General features: G+C 44.7%; 1 protein-coding gene across 1 annotated transcript in view; it reads left to right on the forward strand.

Annotated features, from left to right (window-relative positions):
- The first annotated feature begins 291 nt into the window (after positions 1-291).
- PAN2 (poly(A) specific ribonuclease subunit PAN2) overlaps positions 292-18,226 on the forward strand; it is a 39,043-nt gene continuing 21,108 nt past the window's right edge. The window contains 13 exon segments of the mRNA XM_054976794.1: positions 292-391; positions 2,513-2,795; positions 6,640-6,809; positions 7,289-7,409; positions 9,775-9,852; positions 11,069-11,336; positions 11,516-11,858; positions 13,421-13,517; positions 14,378-14,497; positions 15,430-15,549; positions 15,661-15,789; positions 16,372-16,571; positions 17,447-17,589. Coding sequence (XP_054832769.1) covers positions 2,517-2,795; positions 6,640-6,809; positions 7,289-7,409; positions 9,775-9,852; positions 11,069-11,336; positions 11,516-11,858; positions 13,421-13,517; positions 14,378-14,497; positions 15,430-15,549; positions 15,661-15,789; positions 16,372-16,571; positions 17,447-17,589 — 2,068 coding nt within the window. The 5' untranslated portion in view covers positions 292-391; positions 2,513-2,516.

Genomic DNA, 18,226 nt, shown 5'->3' on the forward strand with positions numbered 1-18,226 from the left:
TTAAAAGCGTCTATGCAAAAGACGCGGTCCCACCCACCAAACTTCAAGGCAACGCGAGGGAACCGACTCCGCTCCCAGGCCTCCTCGGCGTTTCCCTTTTAACGAGCGCCGTTACTAGCGCACATTTTTGACCCTTCCGCGCTCCATCCCCGATTACACATGAGCGTCCTTCACGTAAAACCCTCCATCTCATCCTTGCTCTGATTGGCTGCTCTTTCCAAGGCGCCCTCTGGTTGGTCGATAGGCGCCAACGCTAATAGCCGGGACGCCCCCGGGCAGCTGAGGCGGGAGTCGAGATGAAAAGGCATGGGGTTGCTATAGCGGCCGCGAAGAGGGTGGAGGCGGGGGAAGACGGCGGCTGAGGGAAGGGAACCTGGAACAGCAAAGAATTGTGGGTAATCCCCTTCCAGGGAGGTAATTTGCAAAGGGGAGTGGGCAGTTCGGGGTGCTCAAAACGCAGCATGACTTAGTGGGTCTCAAGATACTATATGGACCAGGAAGTGCCGAGTACTTGCCTATTACCGTTCTCTCTACCGCAGCAGGTTCTGGGTAATATGCCCCTGTGGCGCAGGGGATTATGGGTATCATGTGTGTCCCCCCCTTTTCTATTAGTTGAGGGAGAACCTGCTAAATAGAGAAATGCTGTGCATGTTTACTTGGAAGTAAGCCTCAGAATTCATTAGAGCGTCCCCAAAGTAATAGGTCCAGAGGAGTTAGCCGTGTAAGTCTGTAGACTCAAAAGAGTCCAGTAGCACCGTTAAGACTAACCAACTTTATTGTGGCATAAGCTTTCGAGAGCCACAGCTCTTTTCGTCAGATGCATCGACAAAGAGAGCTGTGGTTCTTGAAAGCTTATGCCACAATAAAGTTGGTTAGTCTTAACGGTGCTACTGGACTCCTTACTATTCCCCAAAGTAAGTTGACTGTTGGGGACTGCCTTGCAGCCTTAGTTGACTAGAGCTTTCCCCGTACCTTTCTCCTGCAGGATGCCTTTCTGAAGTGATTTCTGTTCATAAAGATGCCCTCCTAGATGCAGTTTGTCCAGTTCTATTTTGTTTTGTGGCTGTTTGGATACAGAGACAGTCAAGAGATTTCCAGAATTTCATTTCAAAGTTTATGATTTAAAGGCGAAGAAGCCTGGCTAGTATGTTTAGATGAATATTACTTGCTGTCTTATTGGGGAAGGACGTAGTCCAGAACAATAAGTCTTGCAGAGACATACTAGTCAACCTCAAGATGGTTTCAGGGGGGTAGCCATGTTGGTCTGCAGTAGAAGGACAAGATTTGGGTCCAGTAATACTTTAAAGACCAACTAGATTTCCAGGGTATGAGCTTTCCAGGGTCAGGGCTCCCTTCATCAAATACCCAGTGAAGAGAGCTTTGACTCTCAAAAGCTCACACCCTGGAAATCCAGTTGGTCTTTAAGTTGCCATCGGACTTGACTCTTGCTCTCATAAGATGGATAATTTTACTGCACCTGCATTGGAAATGATTGAATGTTCATTCACCACCAACACAGAGACTCAGCAGAACAATGCAGGGCCAGAATAGTGGATCGTGCTGTTCACGTTTTAAGTTCTAGAAGGAGAATCAGTCCAAAAGTGGCCATAAACCACTAACATGGTGAAACAGCATAAATCCAAGAGTGTAAAAATACAACCAAATTACTATTATTTGTAAAATAAAAAGGTGTTTAATGTATTTCATCTGTGCCATTCTTCTGTAGAAACAGCCACAATATAAACAAAAGATCCGGAGGAGTTAGTCTGTAGTAGCAAAATAGGAAAGAATCCAGTAGCACATTTAAGACTAACCATCTTTACTGTAGCATAAGCTTTCGAGAACCAGTTCTCTTCATCAGATGCATCTGACGAAGAGAACTGTGGTTCTCGAAAGCTTATGCTAGTCTTAAATAAACAAAAGAGTAACTCACTAGAATGTGTATATGTATAACATATGAAGATGTTTACAATCTCGTCTCAGTATAAATGAAATGTATTCCATAAAGGAGATTGAAATGCTCATTATGTTTTATTTCTCCCCACCTTTTACATGAAAAAAGAACAACAGAAAAATCACTAAAAAAACATTTATGCAAACTTCACTTGTCATGACCGCATCAAGCTCCAAGAACTAAACAAACTATTTTGATTATGAATAATGTTCACTGGGGGGCTGAGTATACATCATTGATGGATAATGATCCTGTATATTTATTACTCAAAGCAATAGCTAGGATGGCTATTTAAGAGGATGAAACTTTATTTGATTTCTGTCTTGGAAGCTGAAAACAAATGGTAGGGTGAGTTCAAGCTATTGTTGCCTCCCTCTACTATGTGGTTATCGAGGGCTTGTGCTGCAGTGCTGCTGAACTCTTTTTGATTTTGCTGCTACAGACTAACACGGCTAACTCCTCTGGCCTCTACTATGAAATATCTATTCCTGCACTCAATAGTGATATTATAATTGTCTTAGTAAGAGCTTATCTTGAATTCCTTTCTCTGCCTTAAAGGTGAATGTCCACCATGAATTTTGAAGGCCTTGATCCAGCCCTTGCAGAATATGTGCCTGCCCTCCACCCTGCTTTGGATCCCCACCTCAATCCTAGTCTGCTACAGAATGTGGAGCTGGATCCCGAAGGGGTGCCACTGGAGGGCATTCCTGTGCCTGACCCAGTGCATATCATGGAGGGCATGTACTCGGAGCTCCACACTGTGGTCTCTGAAGTGGGTGTCCCTGTCTCCTTCTCACACTTTGACCTACATGAAGAGATGCTCTGGGTTGGGAACCATGGGGTAAGTGGTGCTTGTTAATGTGTTTCACTGATTGGGTAGACTCATGTATGTATATATATATATTGGGTTTACAGCACGATACATGTGATTTAACTCATTTACTTTATCTAGTGTGGATTGGGCTGAATGTTTGAAACAGTCAGATCATTGATCTGTATAGCGTTGTTCTCCACAGTCTCAAGAAGAACAAAGATTTGCCCAGATGCTTTTACTTGAGACCTTCTGAATGCCAAGCAGGTCTCTACCCCTTGACCCACTGCCCTTCCCCAAAAGGTGCTTACCATCTTTTTCTGAAGGCATGTTTAATGAATCGCGAAGCTTGAAGACATCACTGGAATTCTGTAATCTGGCTGCTTACATTCACGTCTAATTATATTTATTCTGTGGTTTGTCTTATATACCCTTCTATTGCAAACCCAGCCTCCGTTTAAACTCCAAACAAAGTTATTCAACCATAGGGCTGAGAGCTTGATGGTGTATCTGTTCAGTAAGCTGTTCAAAATTTACTATGTTTTGTTGTATGTTGGAGGAAAAAATGGTCCTCGGATATTCCATTGGTTGATTAGAGTAACTTTTATCATTTCATGAAAAATCTTAAGTTTAATAATGCAGTCAAGAGATAAGTTTTGATATTGCCTCATTATTTTCCCTCTGTGAATTTATTGTTTGCAAGTGTCAGAGGACAGCATATTTTTTCATGTTAGTACTTCATGGTTGTAAGATTGCACCATGTGGATCCCTGCAAAATAATTCCCAGTATGGACTCTCTGAGTCGGTTCCATGAGAAACTATTTAAACCAGTCCAGGGCACGTCCCTCGATACCAACTTCCGCCTCCAGCAAGATGGCCTGGTCTGCTCTTTTGAAGGCTGCAGATAGATCCAGGAGGAGCAACAGAGAAGCGTGGCCTTTGTCTATGTTCAGAAAGAGGTCATCAACTAAAGCCACCAGTGCTGTCTGTCCCACCATGACCTGGCATGCATTCAGACTGAAAAGAGTCCAAAGCACCAGTTATTCAAAAAGACCTGGAGTTGATCATTTACTGCTCTCTCAATCACTTTGCCCAAAAAGGGTAGATTGGAGACTGGGCGATAATTAGGCATTTCATTTTTGTCTAGGGATAGTTTGTCTAGGGATTAGTAGGCAGATAACCACCTGTTTGAGTGGCTGAAGGATGGTTCCCTGAGTTAGTGACCGATTTATGATAGACCTCAAAGGTTCATTTATATGGTTCTTACATGATTTTAACAGCCAAGATGAGCAAGGATCCAGCACACAAGTAGTAATCTTCACAGATACCAGGATCCTGTTAACATCCATCATTGTGACAGGGTCAGAGTGGTCCATACATGAGCCAGATAGTGTAGGAAGCATTTCTTCCACCTTGCAGTCATCTATATCACAGTGTATCTGTGCTATTTTATTAGCAAAAAACTTTGCAAAGGCATCACAGCTAATTGTCTGTTCTTGAGACTGTAAAGTTTCAGATTTAAGAGTCAGAAGATGTCAAGATACCTTGAACAAGTGGGATGGTCACAAACTACCTGATGCAGTGGTTGCGGAGAAAAAACGTTTCTTTGCTGCTCTCATTGGCTTAAATGGCAATCTAGATTTTGAGAACTACTGATGAATAGTGGATATAGATGGTATAATTTTTATACCAGTTTGGTGTACTGGTTAAGAGCCCGTAACTCTAATCTGGAGAGCCGGGTTTGATTCCCCACTCCTCCGCTTGAAGCCAGCTGGGTGACCTTGGGTCAATCACAGCTTCTAGGAGCTCTCTCAGCCCAACAAACTTTTTTTTTTTTTTGAAAATTTTTTTTATTGGGTTAGGATCAAATGTTTACACATTACAGTCAATTTTCCCATTTCCCAATTTCTAACCCCCTCCCTTTCCCCCCCCCCATTTTGTTGACTTCCAACAGTTTTCCAACCCTTTATCCCTTTTCCCTTACTCTTTATATATTCCTCTATCTAACTAATATATATTCTCCCTTTATTCTAAGCAATACTTCTTTAACTATTTTTAATACTCTGTACCCTGTCTATGAATCCCTTTTTCCATAATGGATAAACAATTTATCCCATTTTTCATTATCCCACTGTCAAATATTTCTATATATCATAAACTATGCAAACCATACATTCATATAAATCAACCAGTTTAACTTATAATCTATATGTTATTCATTCTATCTTCTTCTTTCTATTTTAATTATATTTGTTCACATTAGTATTTCTATTCCCCTTCAATCATAAGTCTATATATGATATCAATCAATTTGACTCATATACAGCTTCAAAGAAATATGTTCAGTTTGGTACATTGTACGGAATCAAAAAGAAAATCTTATTAGTTGGTCAATCCTTATAGTTAACCCTTATGATTAATTATTTTCTATCCATATTCTATTTATTATTCTATATATATCAATCTAATATCATAACTGCTTAGAAATTCTCTTTAACCTCTTCTCCTCCCCGGTAAAGTCACCCCCCTCTACATTTTATTGTACATCAGTAGTTCTCAAACTGCCACAGTTCTCCTCCCACCTCCCATTTCTTCTCCAGATATTGTTTCAGCTTCTCCCAGTCTGTGTTAAACTGCCCTGAGTCCAGATTTCTCAGTTTTCTTGTCATTTTGTCCATTTCTGCCATATACAGCAATTTGTGGATCCAATCTTCAATGGTTGGCACTTCTTGAACTTTCCATTTTTGCGCATACAAAAGTCTAGCTGCTGCCGTCATGTAAAATATCAACGTCCTATGATGGGCTGGGATTCCCTCCATTCCCAAATTTAGTAGCAGGAGTTCTGGGTTCTTATTGATTTGAAATTGTAAAATCTCACTCATTTCTCTTATTATTTCCCCCCAGAGCCCAACAAACCTCACAGGGTGTTTTGTTGTGGGGATAATAATGACATACTTTGTAAACTGCTCTGAGTGGGCATTAAGTTGTCCTGAAGGGTGGTATATAAATCGAATGTAGTTGTTTTTGTTGTTATTCCTTTCATGTTCTACTGAAAGTACTAACAATAAATAGAATACAGTACTCTTAACTCATTACTGTAGAACTCCATTGCTGTTGGATTCTTTTATCAGTGAGCTTCAATCACTGTGATAATAATTCTTCAATTTTGGGAAAGACAAGTGAGACTTGAACCATACAAAGGATCTAAAACTCTGTTTCTGCTGTGCAAGTCTATGTAGGAAAAATTCTGGGATGAAATTCATGTTGTTCCATTGGCAGGTAGATGCGCTAACCGAGTTCTGGAGGCGATTGTATCAGTTGTGTATGTACGAGAAATGTTTTAATAATTTTTCTTAAGGTAGTTTCCTACCACAGCAGTCTGGAAGAGGTCCACTTAATAGGTCTGTGTTTGGGTATATGCCAGTATAGTCAACAAAACAAGAGCAAATTAAAGATGATCTTACAATAATTAAACTGCATAGGAAGAACCAGCAGTCAAATATTAAATGGCTTCTAGGAGCTGATAACAGATCGCAAATAGCACACACATATGACGCTACCTTATCCTGAATTAGGCAATCAGTCTATCAAGGTTAGTATTGTCTGCTCGGACTGGCTGCACCTCTCCAGGGTCTCAGGCAGAGGTCTTTCGTATCACCTACTTCCTGGTCCTTTTTTAAACTGGAGATGCTGGACGTTGAGCCTCAGACCTTCTGCACGTTGCTGAGCCACAGCCCCTTCCTCCCATCTGGCTCACCTGGCTGTTTAATTAGGCCCACGTTTCTCTCTCTGCAGTAGCTTCCAATATGGGATGCACACATGACAGAATCAGATCTGAAGTGAAGGTGACCAGCCTTGCCTGTCTTAATTTCAGGGACATGCCACATCTTTCTTTGGGCCAGCCCTGGAACGTTACTCGTCTTTCCAAGTACACAGCAGCGATGATATCCGACAGATCCAGAGCCTGGAGAACGGGGTGCTCTTTCTGACCAAAACCAACCTCAAATACATGTCCAGAGGAGGCCTCATAATCTTTGATTATCTGTAAGTGCCTTCCCCTACGGGATGCTGGGCTGTGGAAGACTGTGTGAGTCATTGCTCTCTGTACAGTGTTTTGCTTATAAGGAGGCCACTTGAGCCTAGAGGAACATGATGAAAGCTCTGTAGATTTCATCACACGTCGGGTACGGTGAGAAGGTCAGAAAAATATTTGCACTGTATGGAAGATCCCCGTGCAAACTTGAGAAGAGAGCTTGTATTTCCTACCCCATCTTTCTTCCAGAACAGTGTGGGCAGATTCAACACAGCATTTCCTGTTTCCTTTTTTTTGAAATCGTCCCATGAACAAGTAGAGGTGGAAACATTACATCATTAATAGGTTATCTGCCCCATGTTTCCTGGATGATCCATGTAGTGTAACTTGGTGATGCAACTTTTCTGTGTGTGTGTGTGTGCTCATCAGGTCAATCAAGAAAGTGATGTGAGTGGGGAATTGGCCCTGAATGCCCCTCTTTCTCTTCTAGCATGGACGAGAGCGAAGACATGCACAGCCTTCTGCTGACTGATCCCACCACTCTACTCATTGGGGGACTTACCAACCATGTGATAGAGATAGATCTCAATACAGTGCAAGAGACCCAGAAGGTATGCCCAAACTGATCAAGCAGTTTCCACCTCCTTGTATGTAATTTATTGAGATTGCCCAAAGCTTGAAGTTTGGCTGGAAGTGGGTGTGTTTAGGGTTGCCAAGGACCTGGAGAAAAAGACGTCCTTTCCCTTTTAGAAAGGCTTAATCTATGGAAATAGGCAGCTGAAGCTTTTCATGACGTGGAGGTAAATAATATCCTATTAAACCCCAATTAAAAGGGAAGAGCATTCTTTTTTCTTTAATGGAGCTGGGTGTATCGTGTCTGGTTTTACACAAATAGCGCAGTCCTAAGCAGAGTTACTCCAGTCTAAGTCAATTGATTTCAATGGGATTAGAGGGGCGTAACTCTTCTTAGGATTGCACTGACAGGCATCGCCAGTGAATGAATGAGTGATGTCTATTAATACAGTTAATTGGTCTTAATGAAAGAAACTGAGAATCTGAGAAAGAGGCCTGCCCCAAGTCACAACTTGGAGGGCTTGATCCTCTGTTCAAGCAGTCTCAGCTCTTATTACAGGCAATTCAAAAGTGCCAATATTTCATCTCAGAGGAAATGTCCTGGAACATCAAAATTAAGTTCTTGTAACCAGATTTTTTAATTCTTTTACTATTAAAAAAAAAGGAAACAAGGGGTGAAATTTCAAAGGAAAAGTAAAAATGTTTCCATTTCTGATCTTTTCATCTGATTATGCAAACAACATAATCTAAAAACACGCACCGCAAACCTTACTTCCCATATTTTTTAAATATTGGAATTAACGTGTGTGTGTGTGTGTGTGTGTGTATACACATCACACACACACACACTGTATAATTACATTTACAATTACATTCAATGCATGCAAAACTAAATATGAGTCTTATTTAAAATGAAATCAATTCGCCACACTAATCATGTTTTGTATGTTCTGTAACAACAGACATTTTTAGATAGTTGATGACCAGTCAGATTATGAGGAAAGAGACTTTATTGAGAACACTCAAAAGTTTAGAAGTTGCTGAAATGTCTCAGTTTGCTGTACATCTGAACCGTTGTTTTCAGAGCACTGAGTTTGAACATTATAAATATTTCTTTAGTTTTATGAATCCATTCCTGTACTTTAGGGAATATATCTTGTTTCCAGTACCTCATGAAATAATTCCAGCCATCGTAATCAAATTAAGATAATACTTTGAAGTCGCTTGACTTCTTGGGAAACATTGGTATATAGTTAAGTAACAATGTCTCTTATTTCAAAAGGAAAATCCAGTCTTAGTCCATGCTTCATCCTATCTGTAAAAGTTTGCTAATTTTTTTTAGCCCGTACACATGTCCATTATATGTGTATGAAATTGGTGTTGGGAGATTTTCAGCACAGTCCTGAGGTGGGGGGGGGGGGCAGAAAGTGCACAGGGAACTGACCGAGACTTACGCTGGCATATCCCGTGCTTACCCTGGCGCCACCCTCTCCTACACGGGCACCTGGCCATGGTGCCAGTCCACCGTGAGTCTCCGCTGGCGCTTGGCTGCAGTGGCCATAAGTGTGGTGTAAGTCCCTGCGCAGGGACCCGGGGGGTGGGTGGGCATGGGCCAGGGGGGCGGGTTAGTCATATCCCCAAGATGTTTCGCGTCCAGGTAGAAAGTTATGCCATGCAAAACGGTGGCGTAGCGCATTGAGGCTCAAGTGGCCCTGCGCAGCACAGGATGCCGACTACTGTGGAGGCCAGTCTGCTCGTGCCCCCATGGTGGCCCAGCCACCATGGCAGCCCATAAGTTCCCCCGCCCACCCTACATAACCTCCAGCTGGGGCAGCCATATCCCCAGATAAGTCGAGGCACAGCTAGAGGGTGACAGTAGCACCCCCACTTCCGCGTAGGGCTGCCCTTTCACACGTCCCAGCAGATGGTGTCTGGTTCTGGGCTGGCACATTTGGGGTGGCCCCAAAGAGGCTCCAGGTGTCTCTGTGCCTTGGCGTCCCTGCTGCCAGAAGGAGCAGGTATCCAGTGGGGCCTTGGAGGCTCCAACCCCATCCAGATTCCGGGGTTTGAACCTGGTTCTCCACTATACCACCCTGGCTGTCCTTAGCCTCTATGCGAAAAAGAACTTGCTCATAAGTTTTTTTGAAAACTGCTGTCCATGTTGTTGATTTTTTAAAAAAAATCCATTGCAAGAATTTACGCATGAATGATTTGGGATTTTTTTTTCTGTCTTGTAATACGATTTTATACAAACAAGCTGGAAAAATATTTCTTCGTGGGATGAAAAATGCCATCTGGCTCTAATTTTGGTGCTCTCTCCTTTTTGCCCTGCATAACATACTTTTTGTCCAGCATGCTTTATGACCGCATTGCTCCTGCCTCGCTGTTCTGCATTCTTTTTAGTACACTGTGGAAGTGCCGGGAGTCACTATCATGAGGCAGTCAAACCGTTTCTTCTTCTGTGGCCACACTTCAGGGAAGGTAAACTTTTAATCACCTAATTGCAATTCAGGGAGAGTTGTAAATAGCACCAAAGTGAGATGAGCTATATTTGGTGTAGTGGTTAAGAGCGCGGGACTCTAATCTGGAGAGCCGGGTTTGATTCCCCACTCCTCCACTTGAAGCCAGCTGGATGACCTTGGGCCAGTCACAGCTCTCTCTGAGCTCTCTCAGCCCCACCCACCTCACAGGGTGAGGCTATGGGCCAAGATGCGTTGCTTCTCCCTAAATTAGAAGACAGTAATTCTTTTCAGCTGTTAGATTGAAAATGCTGCTTAAGCTGGTATTGTTGCAAGAAAGCATAAAAGATTACTAAAGAGCTCAATGTATCTCTGGAAATTTTTAAAAATGAGGTACTGCCGCTGGCTAAGTTAGATTTACTGGCACTGCAGTCCCATTAGAATTACACCCTTCAAAGCCCATTGACTTCACAGGGCTTAACAGGAAGTAATTCTGCTTAGGACTGCACTGTTGATCTCCTGGATGGCAAACAATAAAGCGGTAAATAAGAACGAGATAGATTGGACTGGGATAGTCTAAAGGATGTCACATGTGACGCTAGATATATCACTCCTGTGCCTCACGTGATAATACTTAGCATTTGTATGATTCTTTTGGTGTTTAAAACATTTAAATACATTATCTTCTCGTTATCCTTACAGATGTCTGGTAAGGTAAGCCAGTGTTCTTCCACCCATTTTGCATATTGTGGGGAAAGCCGAGGGGCTTGCTTAAGACCACCTAATTAGTTCATGGCAGATATGAGATTTGGACTGCAGACATTGCAGATCACAGCAGATTCTCTTCCCCGGTGTGTACCTTAACTATGCAAGGTGGATGGAGAGGGGATAGGTTAGGGATAGGTTGGGGTTGGGTCTGAAGTTCAGTTTCTGTTCGTGGAAAGGCCCTTCTGCCCGCAGGATGAAACTTTTGCGCCATCCCTCCCACTGCAGTCCGCCGAGCTCCTCAAAAGGGAGCATTTTGGGGAGATTAGCGAGCGGCAGCGGGAGGCAGAGGATTTCCACTTGGTTCATTGGGGCGCCCTCCATTCAGAAAATTAAGCCTGGATCCTACCAGCCCCTTGACTTAAAAGAAGCCCATGGAGAGAAGTGCCCGGGCGGTCCCCCTCGGTGCCATTCGTTTCCCTGCCAGGGTCCTTGTAAGCCGCTCCCATAGAAGCTCTTTTGTTCCTTCGTAGGTGTCTCTGCGTGACCTTCGCACTTTTGCTGTAGAGCATGAGTTTGATGCCTACTCAGGCAGCCTGTCGGACTTTGATGTCCACGGCAACCTGCTGGTGACCTGTGGGTTCTCCAGCCGGATGAACGGCCTTGCCTGTGATCGTTTCCTCAAAGTGTACGACCTGCGCATGCTCCGCGCCATCACACCTCTGCAGGTCCACATTGACCCTCTGTTCCTGAAGTTCATTCCTACCTACACGTCTCGCTTGGCTATCATCTCCCAGACAGGTAGGAAGGTGGCCAGAGAGGTGCTCCAGCCTCAGACCTCACCCCTGGGTATCCTGGCATTTCAAAGTCACATCCCAGCAGGGTGGGAGAACGAAGGTCACGTGGGGGAAATGTCTGCACTGAATGCTGGGAGAAGCCACGTTCCCCCTTTTGCTCTCTTCCTCCACCATCCCACCTAGGTCAGTGCCAGTTCTGCGAACCCACCGGATTGGCCAACCCTGCAGACATCTTCCACGTCAACACGGTGGGCCAGCTGATCATGAGCTTTGACGTGTCCGCCAGCAAGCAGGCTTTGGTCTTTGGAGACTCAGAGGGCTGCGTCCACCTCTGGGCTGACTCACCTGAAATCACCTTTAATGCCTACTCCCGGGAGACTGACTTTGCCTTGCCTTGCCTTGTGGACAGCTTGCCTCATCTGGACTGGAACCAGGACCTCATGCCCCTGTCACTGATCCCTGTGCCTCTGACCACTGAGTCTGTGTTGTCAGATTGGCCAGCCGCCAACTCTGGCCCTGCACCAAGGTAGTTCTTCAGAGCAGGAGAGCAAGGCTGAACTTGTTCGGGAGCTGAATGGGCTGGCTTGTTTGATTGTTTCCTGTCTTTTAATTTGAATCTCATTAACATTTTACTGCTGCTTTATTGATTTACTATGTGACATTGTGTGTGAGCGTTCTGTTTTGACTCAATTGTGAATTATATTGTAAACCCCTCTAAGGGTTAATCAAGGCTGTTAAGATGCACTTGAAAATAAATAACAGTCTCTTTTTAGGGTTTGGCAAAATCAGCACCCAGAAATGGGACTGATGGGTTGGATCCCACAGATCTCTGACAGCATTTTTTGTTGATGCAAGAATTTTTGCAAGATCTAACCCCTTTGCATGCATTTGAATCTCTGGAAGAGGTCTGAGGGGAGCAACCTCACACTTTTCTCAGCAAATCCCTGCTTTTCTTATTTATTTTATGTTTATTATAGTCCGCCTCTCTCACTGAGACTTGAGACGGATTACATCGCGTGAGTCAGTAAATTCAGTTTATTTATTTATTATTATTTATTTATTAAATTTATAGTTCACTCTCCCTGCAAGCAGGCTCAGAGCGGGTAGCATAAATTTCAGAGTCATTTCAATAAACAATCTAATAGGGTATATACAAATTGCAAATGTGCAAAGATTTAAAACCAGCAGAAATCTAATATAGACTTGAAAAAATGCCGAAACAGCATAAGCAAATCTAAGACTGGCTTTAAACAACATAAGAACTACTCAGTAGGATCATATTTAAAGCAATAGTAGTGAAGTCTGTAGTCTTGCTTTATTTTACTACAGTCTTTACTGATGCGTCTCTTTGAGACCACTTCCTTACAGTACAGCCCTCCTATCTGAATAAAAAGCCCTCTGGAATAATTCAGTTTTGCATATTCTGCAGAAAGCCAAGAGAGTGGGAACTTCGTGATCTCTTCTGGTAGACTGTTCCATAAGGTAGGGGCCTCCACAGGGAATGCAAATGTACAGGCAGCTGCTGATCTTGCCCATGTGCAGTGTGGCACCTGCAGAAGACCTTGTTTAGATGAGCAGAGCTGCAGAATGTAATAAATAACAGCAACAACATTTGATTTATATACCTCCCCTTCAGGACAGCTTAATGCCCACTCAGAGCAGTTTACAAAGTATGTCATTATTATCCCCACAACAATCACCCTGTGAGGCGGGTGGGGCTGAGAGAGCTCCAGAGAGCCATGACTAGCCCAAGGCCGCCCAGCTGGCTTCAAGTGGAGGAGTGGGGAATCAAACCTGTCTCTCCAGATTAGAGTCCCGCGCTCTTAACCACTACACCAAACTGGCTTTCAGAGCGTAGAGATATGAAGGACCAAGGCCATGAAGAGCTTTGCATGTGATAATCCCATTAACTGATAGATAGCAAAAGGTGTGATTGCAGAATAGGAGTAATATTTATGTTCCTCCTAGCTCCCAATAATAGCCGAGTTACAGCATTCTGCATCAACTGAAAAGTCTCCGAAAAGTCTCTATAAGAAGCTTATCTCACTTTTTGAGGAACACAGGTTTAAGCCACAAATTGTTTTGTAGACGAGCCCCACCTGTTGATCCAGAGATTCTTCGTACCATGAAGAAAGTTGGCTTCATTGGATATGCTCCAAACCCAAGGACCAAGCTCCGGAACCAGGTAGTTACCACACAAGTTGTCACTTCTGTTCACACCTCCTGAGCACTGCAGGTCTTTGTGGTGGCCAGGGCACACCTCTAAAGATGTACTTGACCTCAGAAGGGCTGATACTTTAGATGAAGGCAAGGAAAGTCATTTCTGCATGTCAAATCTGAATGTTTATTTAGCAGCAGATGAGAGTGTTGGTTTAAGGGGAAATAGATTGCTTTGCGTGTGTTGTTCTTCTTGGCTTTATAAAACCAACATGTCCTAAAAGGCCTGAGGGTAACCCAGAAAACGAAACAGAAACAAGTTTTGAATATTCACTTTGGTTTTAGAGCTGTACCCAAATAGGCATAGCATAACAATTTATCACCAACCTGCTTCTGCCTTATAAGGTGTAAGGCAGTTACACGTCCTTCTTTTGTTGCCAAAGGAAATCTGTAGCCAGGCTCAGAAAATGGCACAAGCCTATTTCACTTCTGCTGGCCTTTGGAGGCTAGCTGTATTGATTGAGCCGTTCTGATGTGCTTGTCTGGCGTTGTTCAAAAGGTTGACAGGCTAATGTTTTTATTGATACTGGGCATAGATTGGGAGTGACTGATGGGGCTGTTTCTGAACTGCTCTGGGGTTCAATTATTTTATTGTTGTTGAGTGTTCTTTTATGTATTTCAATACTTTTTGTGAACCCATTCTTGCATACAAGAATACATGTACATTTGGAGATTAATAAATGAAACCATCTTCCGTGTAGTACAGGGATGAAATGTGTACATGCGCAACATTTTTAATGTATGAAGTTATTGTATTCTGGCTTTGGGGGAAAAACATAGAATAGGGATGGGAACTGTGCACCCACTCCATACTTCTGCCTTTTGCAGATTCCTTATCGACTGAAAGAACTGGACAATGAGTTTGACAGTTTCAGCCAAGTCCCTGAATCTCCCATTGGACGGGAGGAAGAGCCCTATATCTACATGGTGGCAAAGAAATACAGGAAGGTCTGTTTTAAATGCGTATTGGGGTGCTGGATGTTTTGGCAAAGGACGCTAGGATTGTTTAAGGGAGCAGTGAAGAGTTTTCAAATGAAAAAGTTATTGGGGGAGGGGGGCGGGACCAAGGATGCTCATGCATGAAAGCCAGCATTCATCGAAACAACCACTGCCGATTCCCCAATCTGACCACAGCCCCAACTGGCCGTGAATCAGTTTGTGTGCTTGGACTCATAAGAGACGTTCTGCTTTCTTGGGTGACAATATGTGCCAGACCAGGGTAGCTAGAGAAGTCTTAACTCGAGGGGACTGTGGGGTGGTAAGGCCAGGGCTTTTTTTCAGCGGGAACACAGTGGAACGGAGTTCCGGCACCTCTTGAAAATGGTCACATGGCTGGTGGCCCCGCCCCCTGATCTCCAGACAGAGGGGAGTTCAGATCAAGGGCAATCTCAACTCCCCTCTGTCTGGAGATCAGGGGGCGGGGCCACCAGCCATGTGACCATTTTCTCCGAGGGCAACCCACTGAGTTCCGCCACCTCTTTTCCCAGAAAAAAAGCCCTGGGTAAGGCCTTGTTCAGAGGTAAGTTTTGTCCTATGTGGGGTAGACCCACTTTCTTTTTACAAGCTCAGGAGCAAAAGAAGCAAACGGAGGAAGATATTTATGCTGCTGTTGTGAATTTCAGCGGCGAGAACAGGCAGGAGCAATACTGAAATAGGAATGCTGGTCTCAGCATCCTTTCCTCAGCAGTACCTGGAAAAGTCAGATGCGCTTGTCCCAGTGCATTAAGAATTTGCATATACGAAAGAGCAAAAAACCTTTAAGATTCTTCCCTTGTGCTGTAGTGCTGTTACTCATTACTGGTGTAATAAGCGAAAGTACTTCCATGCACACCATCACACACCCATCCTCTCTCTGTGTTTCGCTGGCTTGATTTGCTTAGGTCACCATTAAATATTCCAAGCTGGGCTTGGAGGACTTTGACTTCAAACATTACAACAAGACTCTCTTTGCCGGCCTGGAGCCTCACATCCCGAATGCTTACTGCAACTGCATGATCCAAGTAAGTGCAGGGTGTCGCCTTCGCTCTGTGCTGCATTTCCCCCCCCCCTCCTATGTAGTCATCCCCTTTCTCTGGCAAATGCCTCCTCCTCCTCCTCCTCTTCGTCATTAGGTGCTGTATTTCCTGGAGCCGGTGCGCTGTTTGGTTCAGAACCACTTGTGCCAGAAGGAGTTCTGCCTGAGCTGTGAACTGGGGTTTTTATTCCACATGCTGGATTTGTCCAGGGGGGACCCTTGTCAGGTAAACACAAACTAAGGTGTTTATATCCCTAGATTTTTGGGATAGGATGCTGGTTCAAAAGGTGTATTTAGAGTAGAGGCAAAACTAGTGGGAAACCTGTGAAGACTGAACTTGATCTGGAGTTGCTTTAGCTTTTTTGGCAAAGATGTGGAGATGGGAGTGGGCAGGAGATGGGGGGGGGGCGTTACTAGTCTAGTGATGGGCTGTTGATTTGGTGGAGCTCTTTGAGGAGGTGTGACATGCTTGTTCATCACGCTTGTTCATCTGCTGCTGCATTGCTGTGCTTGCCCAGGACAATTGGGATATTGGCATAGCCCAGCACAACATACCTCTGCAAAAAGCAGCTCTCTGGCTTTTATCTCACAGCACAGAGGCTGCCTATAAGGCAACAATATTGTGTTGCAGCTATGGAGTTGTGTGCTCTGCCCCTCCATCCCCTTCCAGTGCCTCACCAAGAGGGTGGAATTGAACCAGTTTGATGTGCTCACATGGGAGGATGGAGCAGTCTTGGGCTCAGCCAATAGGCGATTGTCTTCACTTTTTCTTTTCAGTATTCTTTTCAATTCATTCTCTCTCTTCCAGGGCAGTAACTTCCTCCGTGCCTTCCGCACCATTCCAGAGGCAGCTGCTCTGGGGTTGATCTTGGCTGATTCCGATGAGGCGACAGGGAAAGTGAACCTTGGCCGCTTGATCCAGAGTTGGAACCGCTTCATCCTGACCCAGCTCCATCAGGAAACCCAAGAGCAGGAAGGCCCTCAAGCTTACCGGGGCATTGGCAGCAGGTACAAGAAACACCCTCCCTCCTGCTCCCATCTGTCTGTTGCAGGCAGATTGAGATTGCTCAGTTAGCAACGATTTTTTCTCTTGGAATCCACCATCCCGTTCTGTTTCTTTCCGTGGTTTGATCTGGGTTTAAAGTAGACATTTCTGGATTCCAGAACTGTTTCGGGGTCTCCTGGTCTTACCCGAGACTTAATCTTGCCGGCCAGTTTTGGAGCTTTCCCCCCCCCCCTCTTGTGGCTTCAGAGGGCCCTGATAGCTGAACGTGTGCAGTCCCAGGTGCAGTCCCGGCCTTAGGCTGTCATGTGCCTGGTCCAAGCCTCAGACTAGCCAAAGCGCAAGCAATCTCAGCCACGGCTGTGGGTTGAGCAACTAGACAGCAACCTGGACCCCACCTGGCGGCTGGAAGGGAGGAGACTTGGCATCCTGATGGTGCTGCTTACTATGTACTTCCCCTCGCTTTCTTTCCCCCTTTAGCCCAGGTTGTCCCGTCAGAAAAATCATCTCGTTCTCATTATTCCACGTAACAAGGAATTTTTCTTCATTTCCCTTATTGGTTTTTTGCCCCAACCTTCCTGTCCTCTACGGAAGAGCATGTTGTAAGCACCGGTGGCAGAAATATCCCATATACATGAGCAAGCACGCTTAATTATTCCTGGCTTTGTGCCTGCTGACGAGTGGCATAAGAGTGATGATGTTTAGAAGCTGAACTGCAGGTAGATCCTACCAAAAGCAGCTACCAGAATGAAGGAACTGCCGCCCTTCCAGCAGTAGATTTTGCCTTCTCAAGCAGCAGGCACCCTAAGAAAGTTTCAGCATCGGCCTCCTAAACATTAAACCCCAGACTCAGCTGATCCATCCATTCCCTTTCTTCTAGCACCTTCGGATCTTCAGGGGACTCGGTCATCGGGCAGCTTTTTAGCTGTGAAGTGGAGAACTGCAGCATGTGTCGCTGCGGCAAAGAGACTGTCCGAGTATCTTCCACGCTGCTCTTTACCCTCTCCTACCCTGACAGCAATGGTATGATATTTAGGGATGCTACAAGGGGGTAGGGCAAGGATGGAATTAAAACTGAACTGCGGTTGACTGATACTGTGAACCAGAGGCAGCAAGCATTGGAAAGTTGTTGTGAATCTCTCACAGTTTTCCAGTGGCTTTTTTCAGGCTTACGTGACTGCAATCCCTTGCTTAGAAGACCTCCACTGGAGCCTGTGATCGGGGCGTCCTTGCTGCGGTGCACACTGTTGCTAGGGGAGCCGCAAGCTCCTTGCTGCCACACTTAACAGCCTCGTCTGAGTAGAAATCCTTCCCTGCCTCTGTGACTCAGTGTATTGGTGGCTCTGTTCTCGGTTGTTTAATTTCTGCAGCACTTCATAATATAAACCGTGCTTTGCAAGCTTTTATTTGTTCATCCTCACAGTGACCCTATGTGAGCTTTACAAATACACTTCCCATTTACACATGGGGAAGAGGGTCACCTGCCCAAAGCAGTCCTGTGAGTTCATAGAAGGGCTGAAATTTGAACCCAGGTTTCTTGAGTCCAGGTCCAGCACTCTGTCCACTGAACCGAGGTAGCCTTCCAACTGGTTTCTTCCCTTGGGGACCTTCAACTTGCCTCATCCCCCCCCCCCCCCTTTTTTGACCTTTATCTGCCTGG

Source organism: Eublepharis macularius, chromosome 4, assembly GCF_028583425.1.
Source record: "Eublepharis macularius isolate TG4126 chromosome 4, MPM_Emac_v1.0, whole genome shotgun sequence".
NCBI classification, from domain to species: Eukaryota; Metazoa; Chordata; class Lepidosauria; order Squamata; family Eublepharidae; genus Eublepharis; species Eublepharis macularius.